Genomic DNA, 16,363 nt, shown 5'->3' with positions numbered 1-16,363 from the left:
GCAGAAGAATGTTTAAAATACGTTATTCAAAGTTTAAAAAAAAAATAATCTTCATTTACATACCCAGCATTTGTTAAAACACCCTCCTGGTCCCTATGGGACCAGACCACAGTCCTTTACCTGTGTCTCAGGCAAATATATTTTAACGCAGAGGAATTTTGTTCTCTAGTAATTAAAAAATGGTTAATGGAAAGATAAACTCATTGTGAAAATAGACAATTTGTGGTCCAAATTTTTCTGTCCTTACTGGCACACATGTTCCCATTAATTTAATTCAAGTCTCACTAGCAGCCAGATTTATGAAGTAATTTCATAACCAGACTTAGACAGAGAGAGGAGCGGACCATGGTACGCAAAGACACATGGGTCTGCAAGAAAGAGACAACTTGATTATAAATACTAAAAGCCATTCAATTGAAAATAGAGGCATTTCACATAACTCCAGCACTAAATGTACCCTCATTCACCAACAAACCAAAAAGAAACCATTTTAAAAAATGACAGTCCTATAGTTAATCTGGCCTTCAATATAGACCAGGCAGCTTGCAGATTTTTTTTTCTTGGCTTAGATGAAACGAGCATTTCCTCCCTTGACTGTCCATACAGAATAAATTGCCATTAAAAAAATGCACTAAGACACCAACTCTGTGTAACAAAGTCACAGAATCACAGAATCATCCAGGTTGGAAGGGACCTTGAAGATCATCTAGTCCAACTGTTAACCTAGCACTGACAGATCCCAACTACACCAGATCCCTCAGCGCTGGGTCAACCCGACTCTTCAACCCCTCCAGGGATGGGGACTCCCCCCCTGCCCTGGGCAGCCCATTCCAACGCCCAACAACCCCTTCTGCAAAGAAATCCTTCCTAAGAGCCAGTCTGACCCTGCCCTGGCGCAGCTTGAGGCCATTCCCTCTTGTCCTGGCGCTTGTTCCTTGGCTCAAGAGACTCATCCCCCCTCTCTGCACCCTCCTTTCAGGCAGTTGTAGAAGGCGATGAGGTCTCCTCTCAGCCTCCTCTTCTCCACACTAAACCCCCCCAGTTCCCTCAGCCGCTCCCCATCAGACCTGTGCTCCAGACCCTGCACCAGCTCCGTTGCCCTTCTCTGGACACGCTCGAGTCATTCAATGGTGTTTTTGGAGTGAGGGGCCCAAAACTGAACCCACTCATCGAGGGGCGGCCTCACCAGTGCCGAGTCCAGGGGTAAGATCCCTTCCCTGTCCCTGCTGGCCACGCTAGTGCTGATACAAGCCAGGATGCCATGGGCCTTCTTGGCCATCTGGGCACACTGCTGGCTCCAGTTCAGCCGGCTGTCAATCACCCCCCCAGGTCCCTCTCTGACTGGCAGCTCTCCAGCCACTCCTCCCCAAGCCTGTAGCGCTGCTGGGGGTTGTTGTGGCCCAAGTGCAGCACCCAGCATTTGGCCTTAGTGAAACTCCCTCAGTCGGCCTCAGCCCATCGCTCCAGCCTGTCCAGGTCTCTCTGCAGAGCCTCCCTACCCTCGAGCAGATCAACACTCCCACCCAACTTGGTGTCATCTGCAAACTGACTGAGGGTGCACTCGATCCCCTCGTCTAGATCATCAATAAAGATGTTAAACAGGAGTGGCCCCAAAACCCAGCCCTGGGGGACACCACTCGTGACCGGCCGCCAACTGGATTTAACTCCATTCACCACAACTCTTTGGGCCCGGCCATTCAGCCAGTTTTTTACCCAGCAAAGCGTGTGATCATCCAAGCCTCGAGCAGCCAGTTTCGCCAGGAGAATGCTGTGGGAAACAGTGTCAAAGGCCTTACTGAAGTCAAGGTAAACTACATCCACAGCCTTTCCCTCATCCAATAAGCAGGTCACTCTGTCGTAGAAGGAGATCAGGTTTGTCAAGCAGGACCTGCCTTTCATAAACCCATGCTGTCCCCAGACCGAATACTTGAAGAGGACCTTGCCCGCTGCTTCGATTTGATACACTCTTCCCCTTGGTCTTCTTTATCCAAAATAGACCCATTCTTATTTAGGATTTAGATCCTAAACTGTATTTAGGGTGTAGTTACGCGATGGGACTGACCCAATGGATCAGCTCGCTACTGCTAAAAGAGGGGGGTCCCAAGCAGCTCTGTCATTTGAATGGGAACTGAAGATATACCCGAGTTCACAGCAATTATCTAATCACACGAACGCAAAAATGGATTTACCGCTGGGATGGATAACCCGGTTCTGGAGCAGCACGATCCAGCAGCGCGGGGAGATGAGCTGCAGCAGCGGGTGCACGCATTTCAGGTTGCGTAGGCTTCTGGATTATCCCTTGGTTTTATTTCCATCCTTTGGTTTTGTCATTTGCAGGTGGTATCCAGTGAATCTGAAGTTCCCTAAGCTTCGTATCGCAACTGTGAACGGGTTAGAAATAGGAATTTTTGGTTGTGGAAGCAGACGTAGCAGAGCAGGTCAGAACAACGAAGAAAGTTATTCTTTCACTGTCTGAAACACAGAATAGCTGGAGACCGCTCAGCTTTTGACTACATAAAGCAGAGAGCGATATCAAGATCCCTGCACCTGCCATTAATTTTTATCTTACAAACAAAAAACAATTTGGGGGGGGGGAAAGAACGTGCCACTGCATGATCCACAACCTCTGCCCGCTTTACGGCATTTTAAAGAGAGAAGTCGTAGAGATCAGTGAGTTTCTGCTCCAGAAGTCACGTTCTTCAAGTTTGCAACTCTTCCCAATATTTATTTTTTAAAGAAATCTTCCTCTACATTTCATAGAATCATAGAATGGTCTGGGTTGGAAGGGATCTTGAAGATCATCTGGTTCCAAGATGATAGTTTAAAACACAGAATATTAATGTTGGTGTAATTAATTTCAGAGTTACCGTGACCGCAGGTGAGTCTGTTTGAAGGGTGGGGATAAGACGTTGGATTCAAGTCCATCCCTTTAGTCAAACACTAGGAAATCACACTGCTTTCCTTTTTCTTTGAAGACTGTTGCTTAATTACAGCCAAGTACACTCTTCGAGAAGAAGATGTGAAGAGTATAGAAAAATTATCTGCAGGATTTAAATTGATCTCACCAGCTTGGTCTGGGTGAGGGTTACCACTGCACCCAAACCACCCCGGAGCAGTGCACCATTTACAAGATCTTTAGTGGGAGTGCTTTTGGTTTTTGGAGCTTTGTTATTCCACGTTTAGAGCAGGGAGGGAAATTGTGTATTAAAACCGATTCATTTTCCCTCTGTATTACCATCAACAAAAGTACAAGCACGAACTCTCGCAGTTGTACTTAAACCTGCCGGAGTTTTCTGTGTTTATTAGAGCGCTACGAAGTGTTTCAGCTTTCAGGAATCCATGCTAGGGGAAACATATTTAGGGTAGATTTTTCAAACCTGCTGATTTTACTTTTGACCAGAAAATTGAGCTAAAATTTGGGAAACTCTAACTTCTAGTTTTGAGGTGGGAAGAAAAGGACATAAAGTTGGTCGACATGTCCCTTAACTGAAAGAATAAAGTCACTGCAGAAACAGACTGAGCTATACGTCGGTGAAACTCCTCCCGTAGGGGTAGTTCTACAAACACAAATATGCTTTTATCACTATAATATGTCTTTAAAAATGCACTTGGAGGAACAGGCTACTTGTCGTCTGCCTAAAGACTTCTAGAGCACACTTCCAAAACTTTACTGATGCAGGGAACAAGTAGGCAAACTTCGGGCTCACGCGTCAAGAGCTTTAAGTGAATCAAATTGTTGAGTGATTCACTTTTGACAGGAAGCCTAAACTGTATTTATTTATGAGAAAACTTCAGATGCGAAGGGAGAATTATAAGAGCTCCTCAACTTGAGCATAGCAGAGTTATAAATACTTTATTAATAGCCCTCTTGCAGAGAAATCGGGTAACAGTTACAAAACACTGTACACAAGTTTGAAATTGATGTTATTCAAAAGCTTGTAACAGGCAAAATATCTTCAATTCTGGGGCAGAACACAAACTTTCCAAAGGGCTGTGAAGCCAAACGATCCAGTGCTCTGCTCCAGGAATCTGCGGTCCAAGGAAAACCCCTGGGCTGTGAAGGCTTGTGCCAGCCTACACGTTCGGTTTCTGAGGAGGGTAGGTGTCTGAAACCATCACTTACGAATTTACTCCCAATTCCAGATGTCTGAGTATCCTTTTTTGTTGCTTTACAAAAGCAACACTAACTGTACCTGGTACTCTCTCCAGTTTGCAACGGAGAAGAGAAGTAATTTGTATACCAGAATCCCTACCATTATTTTTACAGGCTATCCAACACCATCCTAATTTAGGTCTTCATACAGAGCTTGCTAACGCTACTATTTTTACTTTTTCATTGGAATTTCTATTGTCATAAAATCCTCAGCCAGTGTTACTGCTTGACCACCTAACACAGACTCTGCCTGTCTCTTCAGTTCGGTGATGTCCGACTCTCCCTCCCCTCTCTGAGCAGCTGGTTTATACCTCTGACTGAAGTGAGTCAAAACCAGTTTTTTAACTTTACACAATTTTGCAAAATCCGCTGCCATTTTTGGAGTGCTATGACCATGCTCTCTGGCTTTTTCCTCTTGGGTGTCGTCCAGCGTGGCTTCATGTATCAGTACATCTGCCTCACAGCAAAGCTTCACGGCCGCATCTCCGACCACCCCTGAACAGTCCCCCAAAATGCAAATTTTTCTTCCAGGAATCGGAGCTTCTAAGACATCAGAAGGAGAAATTGTTACTCCATTTTCTAGAACAACCGCAGTTCCATTCTTCAGTTTTCCATATAAAGGACCTGGTTGAACTCCTGGTAAATAAAGGCAAAAGAACCCATAAGCATTATGATGAATGTCAGGTTTAAAAAAAAAAAAGAAGAGATACACTATATATTGAGCTGTCTCACTGAAAAAATACCACCTCGATATAAAGAGTAATTGATATTTCAAATATTTCATACAAATAAAGAGCTCGTAATGTTAGCAGGAAGTGTGTTTGAAGAAAAACTGTTCTTCATATTAAAGTCAATGAAGTCATGCAAATACACTGGCCATACATTTCCCTGAAAGCCACGTTGTGCTTCTTGAACTTCAACATCTGAATTTGTTTGCTCTTCCCAGTACGAGAATAGTCTGCAACAGTCTGCTCGTGTTCTGCACCAATTCAGACTGCTGCATTGGCATGAAGTATTAAAATGTCTTTAATAGCAAATGGAAAATTGAATTAAAATGGATTACGGAGAGAGACAGCAGCTCTAATTCGCTAGAACCCCTAGAAAGGTGGTCATAAAAAGATTTCAACTGCCTGCGAACCCCGTTTTGTTATATTTGCTGAAAATCAGAGTCACTACTCAGCTTGAACACGTGCATTTAGGCATTTCAAAAGAGGAAAAATAAGTCAAAGTAGTTACCAAGGTCTTTCAGTTTCTGTACGTTGAGTTTACCGGTCCGGGACTTCTCTTCCACCACGAAGCCAAAGGAAGGAATGCGGTGAAATAGGCGAAATGCTTTCAGAACCAGTTGCTCATCCTCAACCAGTAAGTAAGAGTTCTCTACTGGATCCAGGTGGAGTATTCTCCCTTGTGCTCCCTCATCTCTGTCCAAGTCAGAAAACTCTTTAAATTCTTCTGCGGGGCACTGGTCCCGTGTAGGTACCAGCTCATGAACAACGTAGGGAAAGAGAAGTTGGGAGTGGGAGAGCTCCATACTCCTCCATATGAAGTTTCGCAGTCCGAATGGTCCATAAATATCAACGGGTGGTTTGTTTGGGTCAGGGCTACTTTGGAGGCTAAGTGTACACAGCAGGCCAGGAAGTCCAAAAAAGTGGTCACCGTGAAGATGAGTTATGAAAATCTTGGTAATTCTACCTATTGATCAGAACATCAGGGAAAAAAAAAAAAAAAACACACTAGAAGACAGGAAAATAAATGAATACCGTTAACAACTCAGAAATAATCACTTTTTGCCAAGAAGCAGGAAATAAGGAGGGAGGGAAATTATAAACCAGTGTTTAAGAAATAAATCCCAAAGGGTGTTTCTTCCACAGTAGCGTTAAGTTTCCACACAAGGTTTGTTTTGGCTTGATTGGTGAAGACGAGACTGCCGAGCCAGAAGCTTTAGTTGCTTCTAAGCAAAACGTGCTACAAGCACAGAACAGAATCGACTGGTGACATCTGCCATATTAAAACGCAAAGAAGTGCTGGAAAGTGGTTGCGTTTCCATATATTACATGGCAACTGTAGACTCATGAGAAACAGAAAGTGGAATTTGTGTTGTTCCTAGTTTTGAATTCCGCACACGAAGTGATTGTAAATAAAAAAGAAAAAGCATCCAGGTTTGATTTCAAAGTTCTTTAAGAACCAAGAACCCCACGGTTCCTGACTGGTTTGTTTCAAACAGATGAAAAATTGCACTTAAAAGATTTGGGCTTTGCTTGGTGTCTCACTGCAGCTCTCAGGCACTGGGCCCTGCCCTTGCTGGATTAAAAAAGCCCACAATTTTCTCTCCCTAGAGACACTTTAATCAGGCTGCCTCAGTCTCCTCTGCTAGCTGAGTTCCCACTTCCTCGCAGCAAGGCATCTGTTAGGACTGAGCAATAGGAAGGACAGAACCCCTTTAAGAACAATTTAGTAAAAACCAGTAAATTTAGTAAAAATTAGTCTATTCGCTTGGTCACTAAATCCCCTGATAAGATTCAGATTTTGAGGGAGCAGGTTGGTTTTCTGTTTGTAACTGATAATTCCATCTTTATAACTTGAGAGCAATGTCTGCTCTTGCCGCTGTAGACTGCAAAAGCGACTGAAGGCAAGTCTGTTTTCTACTATATCTGCCAAAACGTAAAAGTTACCGCTAATGCACGCAACTTTAACACAAAAGCACAATATTTATTGGCAGGAAGACTCCCAGCAGGTATTGTCCAGAGCTGTCTTCAGACAAATACAAAATGGGCCAGTTTAAAGCTGGTCTCTGGTCCACGTTTGAAATTAGAAAGCCCAAGAAATTAATTCAGGAGAGTTTGGTTCTTGAACGCAATTCTTTACCAAAGGGCAATCAAGGTTTATTGCACAGCAGGTTCAGCAGCTGCCACCCATACGCAGATGCTCATGCATGTTTAGTATGTATTCAAATACCATGAGCACCAGGACGAAGTATTTTGTTTAGATCTCATGAAATTTTTCCCCTTCCCTCATCACAATCCCTCTCAACAGCACAAACCTGCTTTGAGATGGCTCTTCATGAACTGCGTTTGAGTCCCCTCCCCGCAGTCGAAGAGCCAGCACTCTCCTTCCCTGCGGAGCACTAACGCCGACGCTCCTCTCGTTGGAGAGGGATACGCTGAGCCTGTGCCGAGGAAAGTTATATCCATCGACATTTTGAATGTGTCGGTCTCCACCTGAAAGAGAGATTTTGAGCCGCTGAACATACGTATTTATGCTGGGACAGAAACAAACGTTTTTGCTTTAAATGAAGGCATCCTTTGTACTTTAGTGTGAGGATCAAATTCCCTTTCCCTTAAAACATAAAACTTCCCTGGAGTAGGATATGACTTTCAGACAACACAATTTTCACAAGCAGGTTTCCTTTTCATGGCAGTGGAAGGTTGTGAACACGCAGCCCAAACATAAGACATGACCTTTGTTCATTATCTAAAGAAATAGCCCTAGCCTGTTGAAAATGCTCTAATCTATAAACCCACTATTCTTTTCTTCTTTGCTTTATTTAAACTTTGAATTTCCCTGCGTGCGCTTTCCTCTAAAAGCCGTTTCTGAATGACAAACACCAAACAGCCACCGCTGACATTTAAACGCCGTGAGTGAGCAGCACAGCACCGCAGAGGGGACAGATTTGCTCCCCTCAAGAGAGACCCCCAGAGGTAGGAGCGACCTGATTTACTTCACCTTTTCACCCTTAAAAGCTTGTTTGACTTCTCATCGGCGCTAAGTGAAGAACTAACCACCACCACCAAACTTTGACGTCGCCTGAAGGCTGCGTGACAGATCACAGGATGCCTGTTGCTGCTGAAGGATCTATAAAACCAGCTGCCATACCCCAGGTGTTTATGTATCCGCAATATTGTCCGGATGAGGAGCGTGGTGGGTCTGCAGGACCTTCCAAAAGCTGCGTTAAAATTCCCAAGTGCACGGCTCTGCCGCCATCTCGCCTCACGGGTGGTGCTTTCCAGTCTTCCCAGACTTGGTTCTTACCTCGTTTTCAGACGTATTTCTGCCTCGTTTCAAACTCCACGCGCCTCAACAGCTGCAGATACCTTTCAAGCAAAAGAATTACCGTTTTCTCAGGTTTAGCTGCTTTTCGAGGAGCTGCCTCAACTTTAGACAGGATTGCTGCCCTCTTCCCTGGCACCCTCCCAAGCACATCGAGGTGCATCATTACCTGAGCTTGGGGGGGGAAGATAAACACCCATCACACCCCCTCCCCCCCCCCCGCAAAGGCAGAAATAAAACATTTTTCTTCCTTTTCCTCAGTCTAAGAGCAGATTAACAACCTCTCATCTGAACTAGCCTCGGGCTTTACACCCTGAGTTTTGTGTCCCTGAGGCCGAGACCTACCGAGGCCCAAGCTCTCCCGAAGCGCTTCACCGGCCCCCGCCGGGCCTGTGGGGACCGGCCATGAGGCGGGGGGGGACCCACGGGGGACGGGACTACTTGAGGCCGAGGCCGCTCCGCCGCGGCGCGGGCCGGCAGCTTTCCCTCAAAGGCGGAACGCGCAGGCCCGGCCCCGCGCCCCGGCCTCTCCCAGCCCGCCCTGCCGGCCTACCTCCCCCGGGCGGCGGCAGGCGGAGCCCGCCCAGCCCCGCTGACTCCGCGGCCTCCCCGGCGGGAAGCGGTCGAGAGCGGGCCCGGCCCGGCCCCCTCAGGGCAGCGGCGGGGCCCTGCGTTGCCGCGGGAGGCCACAGGCCGCTGTCGGCCTCCCGTTGTTTTGGTTTTTTTTGTTGGGTTTTTTTTTTTTTTTTTTTGGGGGGGGGGGGGGGGGGTTGGGGTTTTTTTTTGTTTGGCTGGTTTTTTTTTGTTTTTGTTGGGGTTTTTTGTTTGTTTTTGTGTGTGTGTGTGTGTCTGTGAAACTACAGATGTAAATTCTCAAGTCCCTTCACAAAGAGCCTCTAAAAGCGCTGTCAAACAGCCAAGCGTTCTAGAAAGCCAGTTTTGAGGTAAAACTTTTAATTGCTTTACCTCCAGCCTAAATACCTGTTTTGTTTGCTAACCATCTGCAACGAAAGGAAAAAAAGTCAATACCGCGGGTGCTTGGAGTGGCAATTCTGTAGAGGTCAAGCGTTGTTTCAGAATAAACAAAATCGAATGTAATTGAGGAGTTTCTATCCTCTCACAGGTGTTCTGGACACCAGAATAGTATCCTCACAGAAGAGACTTTTATACCATTCGCAGGGCAAAAGCCACCAGGGCTGCGTGAAGAGCTAGAAAACTAGGTGATACATTTTTTAAAATAACAGTATAAGCTTAATTTATACTATGTAGCATTACAAAATGCATCCCAGTGACACTTTTTTCCCTTTGCATACATGTAACAGAATTTTCTGTGTAGATTAAGATTGGTAAATCCTTTTGAATAAGCAGGCAAATAGAAAAAAACAGGTTAAGTAGAATATGAACAAGGATACTGCGGTTCCTTACTAAGCGGCAAGATTAACAGTAATTAATTTTTTGGGGGGGGGGGGGGGTGTGAAACTACAGATGTAAATCCTCAAGTCCCTTCACAAAGAGCCTCTAAAAGCGCTGTCAAACAGGCCAAGTGTTCTAGAAAGCCAGTTTTGAGGTAAAACTTTTAATTGCTTTACCTCCAGCCTAAGTACCTGTTTTGTTTGCTGACCATCTGCAGGGAAAGGAAAAAAGTAAATACCGTGGGTGCTTGGCGTGGTCAAGCGTTGTTGTTTCAGAATAAACAAAATCGAATGTAATTTAGGAAAAGGGAATGCATTTTACTAAGAAAATAGAAGACCAGAACACACATTTCAATAGAGTTACAACATAATAAAGGAGGGAAAAACCCCAACGAGTTCACATTTAAATACAATTTTAGTGTCAGCTGAGCAGTGACCCTCCCAGGTAAAGTCAACCCCAGACAGATTAGGCTAGAACTGTTCTCACAAGCACTCCAGTAGACTTAGGTTTATTTGCGTAAGATCATGTTTAAGACAGAAATAAATGTAAATTATGTTGACATTTTATTTCTTGACAAACTGGCCATCTTACTATGTTTGTGTAGTCCTAAAAGTATTTTTATTTCCATTTTCATGAGACAGGAACTACTTAAAGGATGGGTAAGTCAAAGGTACTCAGAGAGTTAAATTCAATCCAGTGCCGACTTTGTGTGCGGGGAATATAAACACACGCCGTAGGGTTCCTGCACCCCCAGGAAAACGTCTGATGTGAGAGAGCTTTTCACATGAGCCGTAGCCGTGGTGCACCGTGCCACCAGGTACCGGATTCCCCACGTACGACGTAGCTGTTCCCGCATCTCCCTCTGCAAGCTGCATCCTCACCGAGCGCTGCGATTCGGGGAGCGACGGGAGGAAGCCGAGGTGTAAAGCGTGCTGGATTTGCCTTGTGGTTCACCCAGAACATCTGCAGGCTTTCCGATACCATGGTGATGTGTATTTTGGGAGTAGGTAGGTAGGTCAAGGTAGATTGATACAGAATTAGATGTCCCTTCACCAGCGGCAGCTGAATTAGATTGCTCAAATTCAGCTGTCAAGTGGGTGCAATTAGAGCTCTGCTCTAGATTTTCTCCTTGCTCCAGTGCTCAATGTAACACCAGTCCCTGCCTATTACGTACGGCTGTTATGAAACGGGATAGGAGTATGCGTCATCTTAAAAGGAGTCCAAAAGCAACAGTGGTTTCCTTAAACTCAGGATTAGCACTTAGAGCCGAGACAGAACTGGAGTCCAAACTGTCCTGGTCTTACAGTCCGACCTCAGAGTCTCGTAGATACCTTGATCCGAACGACAGAGGTGCTCAAATCTGCACCTTTGAAGTCAAGAAGACCCGGAGCAAATGCAAGACAACTTGGATTTACTTAGGCCCAGAGTCAAGCTGAACTAAAATTCACAGTTGTAGCTGTACAATAGTGATCCCCGCTCTCCGACAGGAGTTGTCACCAAATAGGGCTGCTAACGAAGAACTAAAAGGTGTATCAATAATCTTTTGCAGTCACTACCAGAGGAGTGTCACAAGGAGTTACTTTACCCCCTCCCACAAAACAGCGTGCTGGAACAACAGTACAGAGAAGACATGCACCTACCACAGGAAACCTGTTAAAACACCATCTGCATGTAAAGCGTTGCTTTGTTTTAAGCTTGGAAAACAAACACAACGTCATGAAACGTCACTGTTCACAAACAAAACCAAGAATTTAGGCAAGGAGTCACATTTTTAAATCTATCGGGTTTTAAAAAATCTATCGGACACAACATTTTAATAGTCTTCCTCTACACGTCAGTCGTTGGCACGTGGGCACGTGCTTCAGGAATGTACAAACCTTTGTAACATCTTTGAACAAGAACACACGTATTTAATAAAAAAAAGGCTGCGCTCCCTTAGCTACCTTTCTTCTCCTCCCCTAGCTGTTTCTATACATTGCTGCCAAGAGGCTCAGCCCTGCTCCTGTTGATTTTAAGGAAGCAAATCTTAGACCAGTCCTGGAAAAGACTGAGCTACTGACCTCAGCGGGAGTTTCTATCCTCTCCCAGGTGTTCTGTACATCCAGAATAGTATCCTCACAGAAGAGATTTTTATACCATTCGCAGGGCAAAAGTCACCAGGGCTGCGTGAAGAGCTAGAACACCAGGTGATACATTTTTTTAAATAACAGTATAAGCTTAACTTATGCCATGTAGCATTACAAATTGCATCCTGGTGACAATTTTTTCCCTCTGCATATGTGTAAGAGAGTTTTCTGTATAGATCAAGATCGGTAAATGCTTTTGAATAAGCCAGCAAATAGAAAAAAACAGGTTAAGTAGAATATGAACAAGGATACTGCGGTTCCTTACTAAGCAGCAAGATTAGCAGTAATTAATTCAAAGATTAATTATATCTGAAGAATACACAAACCTGAAGATGAATCTATATATTTCAAAAAAAAAAAAATAATCTGAAAAAAGATGAAAAGGAGTATGAAATGAACTTAAAACTTCATAAGCTGACACGTTACCCACTGCTAACAGAAAACAGTGGCTGTATGTTAAAGGTAAAATTCTGCTGTGGCTGTTTACAAGTTACAGACGCACAGAACCTGATTAAATGGTGTCCACAGGTTCGTATACCTAGATAAAATCTAACAGGTACCACTTTGCTGCCCTAACTGGGCCAGGTTAGAGACACAGTCAGGCCTTCTGTAGAGCTCTGACCCATCTGCAGCCCCATCAGGGCAGGGCTGTTTGTAACTGGAACCTCCCAGTTGGTTAAAGACTTGTTTTTTCCTCACCTGAGCAGTGGGATTTGCTGAAAAATTACGCAGGAACATCTGTACTTCGGAAAATCTCACTGCTGGCCAGTTCTGAGCAAACCCTCTCGGCATCTGCTTAAAGGCAGCGGGGAGGTGCCAGGAAGGGAAAGGCCCAAACCTCACGAAACAGGCACCTTCCCTCGGCTTGGCAGCGGCCGCTGCGCGTTTCCTGCGCGGGAGCTCCCGTTGGGAACCAAAAATCACTCTTGCCCAAAGCAAAACTCCTGCTGTGCCCACGTGACACTCTTTTCCTATCAGTGCCCCACTGATGAGGGACCACGACTGCACTTCTTGCCTGAAAAAAAATCATCAGACTGAACGGATGGATGTAGATCTTTATTTTGTAAGACAAGAGTTATATTTATGGACCGACTGCCCTGCCCTCTGTGATCACTCTCAGCCAGGCCACAAAATCAGTGCACGGGATATTTTTGTTACTCGTTCTGCCTAATGAGTGTGTTGGCAGCGCTGAGGAAATGTGCGTTCCCAAGATACTCGAATCCAATGATGCAGAACTCCGCTGACACACCGCCACAGGCTTCAGCTAGAGTTAAATTTTCTGAAGGTAAAAATAATTTGTACACTAAATAAATATTTTTTTCAGGAAGATCACAAATTTAAATACAATAAAAACCAGGCATAGCAAAAATAGATGAAAAAAGCATTCTTTGTAAAAACATCCTATGTGTGTGTTGGTCTTTTTTTTGTACATATACTTACATACACAAGTTGCAAACCACGTACGTCGCCCAACTTGGCAATGGAGCATTTTGAGCCCCACCAGACAGCACTTTACCACAGTTTGAATACGCAGTCTTTTCCCCACAGCTTTTCTGCGTTTATATAATCAGCCTTCTCACTTAGGTAAAAGCCTTCCCAAAGTTTCCTGTCCTTTCTATCTAATACATCATTTGCAATTCAGAGGCTAGGCAGTACGCGACAGAGACCATGTCTAAGGGGGTACAGAGATTATTTTCCTTGTTCTATTTTGCACCTATTCTGTGGAGACTGCATTTTCCAATATAAATGAGGATATGAGAGAGGTGCTTGCCACGAGTAAATCCTGAGCAAGCTTTACTTCACCTCTTTGGATTCCGGCTTCAAGTTTGCCAGTATAGCCCTTTTACATCTATCTATTTATTTATTTTTGTCCTTTCTTTGCCTTGATGCAGCAAACTGTGGAACAGCACGCTTGTTATCTTTATTATTTCTGTTCCTGACATACCATTGTTCTTGTTACAGAGACCAGATTTAGAGAAGTCACAGACTGTAACTACCCCTGCGTGTCCTTGTCTGCTAACACAAAGTAATGGAGGGCACTCAAACCTGATATGACCAGAATGAAAAGGAATGCCCATTGTGGTGTCCAAAGGGAAAATTCAACTTGCAATTTTTGTTTTGACGCAAAACCCCTGACAAATTAAACCTGTAAACGGAGCGAGGAAGAGAAAGTGATCGACTTAAGAGCTTCTAAGCATTAGATCTTTCGAGTCCTGTATTCAAACTGAAATAAATATACTGGACTGAGACCACAAGAAACAATTCAAACTTGTGTAAATGTGGGTGTCAATAGCTGCCTGTAACACTTCCTCTTTCAGCTTCATCAGCTGCCTGCGGGGGGGTTGTTCAAAGTGGCAAGTGAGTCCACTTAGGAGTTTTTGAGTCAGCGATGTCACGAAGACATCACACACAAGTCTTTTTGTAAGAACAAGGGTATGCAAGGGAGAAAACAATTTAGCGTAAAAGAAACAGAACCCTGGACAAATTAATGGAACAAAAATCCTTTGGTACATCACCTTGGAGTCCACTGCAGAAAATGTCCTTGTAAAATCTCTAAAAGATTTCCGTAAATTACTTTAGATCCTGCCTTTACATGATAGCATTCATTAGGCAACAGCGTAGCTTTGTTTTTAAAAGCTATTAAGTGATTAATATTATTTTCAGGCTTTCCAAGGATAATTTTCACTAGTTCACATTTTTCCTGATAACAGATCTCACACAACGATGAAAACACGGAATACAAACATTGCTGTAGATCCCACGTGTGCACACCACGCTGCTCCTCAAAGCACATTCAAAGAAACAGAGCAGCCAATGCCACAAGAAAGTCTGGACACGGGCATCTTTAAATATCAGACAAAACAGAAAGCCCATTAGACTGTAAAATTTCTCTTAAGCTGTCCTTTTTTTTTTTTTTTTAGACCAATGCTCTCTGGTGATGTCACGGATAATGCAGTGTGACAACACAAGGACAATTAGAAGACTGATTATTAAAAGCAGAAATAAATCATTTTGGAAATCAGCAGTGATGAGAGAGCTCTAGTTCATCATCAAACGCACGTAGCTAAAACATTAATGGAATTTTTTAGTGGTGCCAGCTCCAAGCTAGAAATGCAATGGCATTATTTAAATTGATTTTGGAGAGCTCTCTCATTCCTGTGACGGATGCCAACATCCATACAGTTTATCAGGTACTTGGGAGAGTGGGGAGGAATCTGTGTCAAGTGAAAAACTGGGTAGAAGGGAAGAAAAGACAACAAAATGAGCGAAAATAAATTACAGGACTCAAAGATCATGATTTAAATAGGTCTGAAAAAGGGATCCCTGCAGAGTAGAAGATACCGCCTGAGGAGAGCGATCTTCTGATGCATCAGTGAACCTTAGATTCAGGCCAGTCATACACATCTGGCATGAAGGATTCGTATTCGTAGGTCCAAACCTTTGATCGAATGTAACGGTTCTTGTCTGCAGGTTCAGGGTAATGGAAAGCCATGTTGTTTGCGTACAAAAATTCCATAACCTGAAAAGTTAAATCACCAAGCGGTTTGTGCCTTTTACTGCACGTATATGCTAAAGACTCACAAATTGGGTAAAGACAAACACCAAAGTCTTTTTACAGAATCATTCAGGTTGGAAAAGCCCCTTGGGATCATCGAGTCCAACCATCAGCCCTACTCTACAAAGTTCTCCCCTACACCACATCCCCCAACAGCTCATCTAAATGACCCTTAAACACATCCAGGGATGGGGACTCCACCCCCTCCCTGGGCAGCCTATTCCACTCTCTGACCACTCTTTCTGAGAAAATTTTTTTCCTCATGTCCAGCCTAAACCTCCCCTGTTGCAGTTTAAAGCCATTCCCTCTTGTTCTGTCACTAATCACCTGTGAGAAGAGACCAGCACCAACCTCTCTACAATGTCCTTTCAGGGAGCTGTAGAGAGTGATGAGGTCTCCCCTCAGCCTTCTCCTCCTCACACTGAACAGTCCCAGCTCCTTCAATGGCTCCTCACAGGATTTATTCTCCAGGCCCTTCCTCGTTGCCCTCCTCTGCACTCGCTCCAGCACCTCGAGATCTCTCTCGTATCGAGGTGCCCAAAACTGGACACAACACTCCAGGTGTGGCCTCACCAGTGCAGAGCACAGGGGGACTATCACCTCCCTGCTTCTGCTGGTCACACTATTTCTAATCCAAGCCAGGATGCCGTTGGCTTTCTTGGCCACCTGGGCACACTGCTGGCTCGTGTTCAGCTGCTTGTCAGTTAGAACCCCCAGATCCTTCTCTTCCAGACAGCTCCAGCCACCCCTCCCCGAGCCTGTAGCCATGCAGGGGGTTGTTGTGGCCCAAGTGCAGGACGTGGCACTTGGCCTTGTTGAAGCTCATCCCACATTACAATTCCTGAATGCCTTACCAGGGATCTGAAAACTTAATTTCAGAAATCAAAGGAGCATAACTTTGGTCCATTATCACTGCCAAATGGAAGCATCCAACAAACCCAAGATTTTGATAAGTGTCTCTTATTAAATGCACAAAGAACCGGGTGGTTTGTGCCCAAGCACCTCGTGTTCAAGGGTCATACTGTGCAATTCAGCAGGTTAATATACACATAAAATATTTTTAGTACG

The 16,363-nt window shown here is 44.5% G+C and overlaps 2 protein-coding genes across 10 annotated transcripts in view; both read right to left on the bottom strand.

The window, feature by feature from the left end:
* Positions 1-3,827: 3,827 nt before the first annotated feature.
* ELAC1 (elaC ribonuclease Z 1) lies at positions 3,828-9,328 on the bottom strand. 2 transcript variants are annotated; one of them, XM_074856686.1, is made up of 5 exons: positions 8,546-9,328; positions 8,183-8,244; positions 7,194-7,371; positions 5,390-5,845; positions 3,828-4,789 (listed from the first exon to the last, which is right to left on the bottom strand). In XM_074856686.1, exons 3-5 carry the CDS (start codon positions 7,348-7,350, stop codon positions 4,326-4,328), a joined length of 1,077 nt encoding a protein of 358 aa, XP_074712787.1. In that variant the 5' UTR covers positions 7,351-7,371; positions 8,183-8,244; positions 8,546-9,328; the 3' UTR covers positions 3,828-4,325. The 2 variants fall into 2 exon arrangements, with proteins under 2 accessions (XP_074712787.1, XP_074712788.1); XM_074856687.1 differs by having other exon boundaries at positions 3,828-4,696.
* A 581-nt stretch (positions 9,329-9,909) lies between these two features.
* Positions 9,910-16,363, bottom strand: part of ME2 (malic enzyme 2) — a 39,533-nt gene continuing 33,079 nt past the window's right edge. For all 8 annotated transcript variants that reach the window (XR_012627209.1, XM_074857038.1, XM_074857041.1 and 5 more), the window contains one exon: positions 9,910-15,259. Coding sequence is in view for 7 of the 8 variants with exons in the window: in XM_074857038.1 (XP_074713139.1) it covers positions 15,110-15,259 (150 nt within the window). In the remaining variant the exon portion in view is untranslated. The remainder of the gene's footprint in view (positions 15,260-16,363) is intronic.

This window comes from Strix uralensis, chromosome Z (genome assembly GCF_047716275.1).
Source record: "Strix uralensis isolate ZFMK-TIS-50842 chromosome Z, bStrUra1, whole genome shotgun sequence".
In the NCBI taxonomy this organism is placed as follows: Eukaryota; Metazoa; Chordata; class Aves; order Strigiformes; family Strigidae; genus Strix; species Strix uralensis.
Note: the sequence above shows the minus strand (reverse complement) of the source record. Positions and strands in the feature narration are given on the sequence as shown.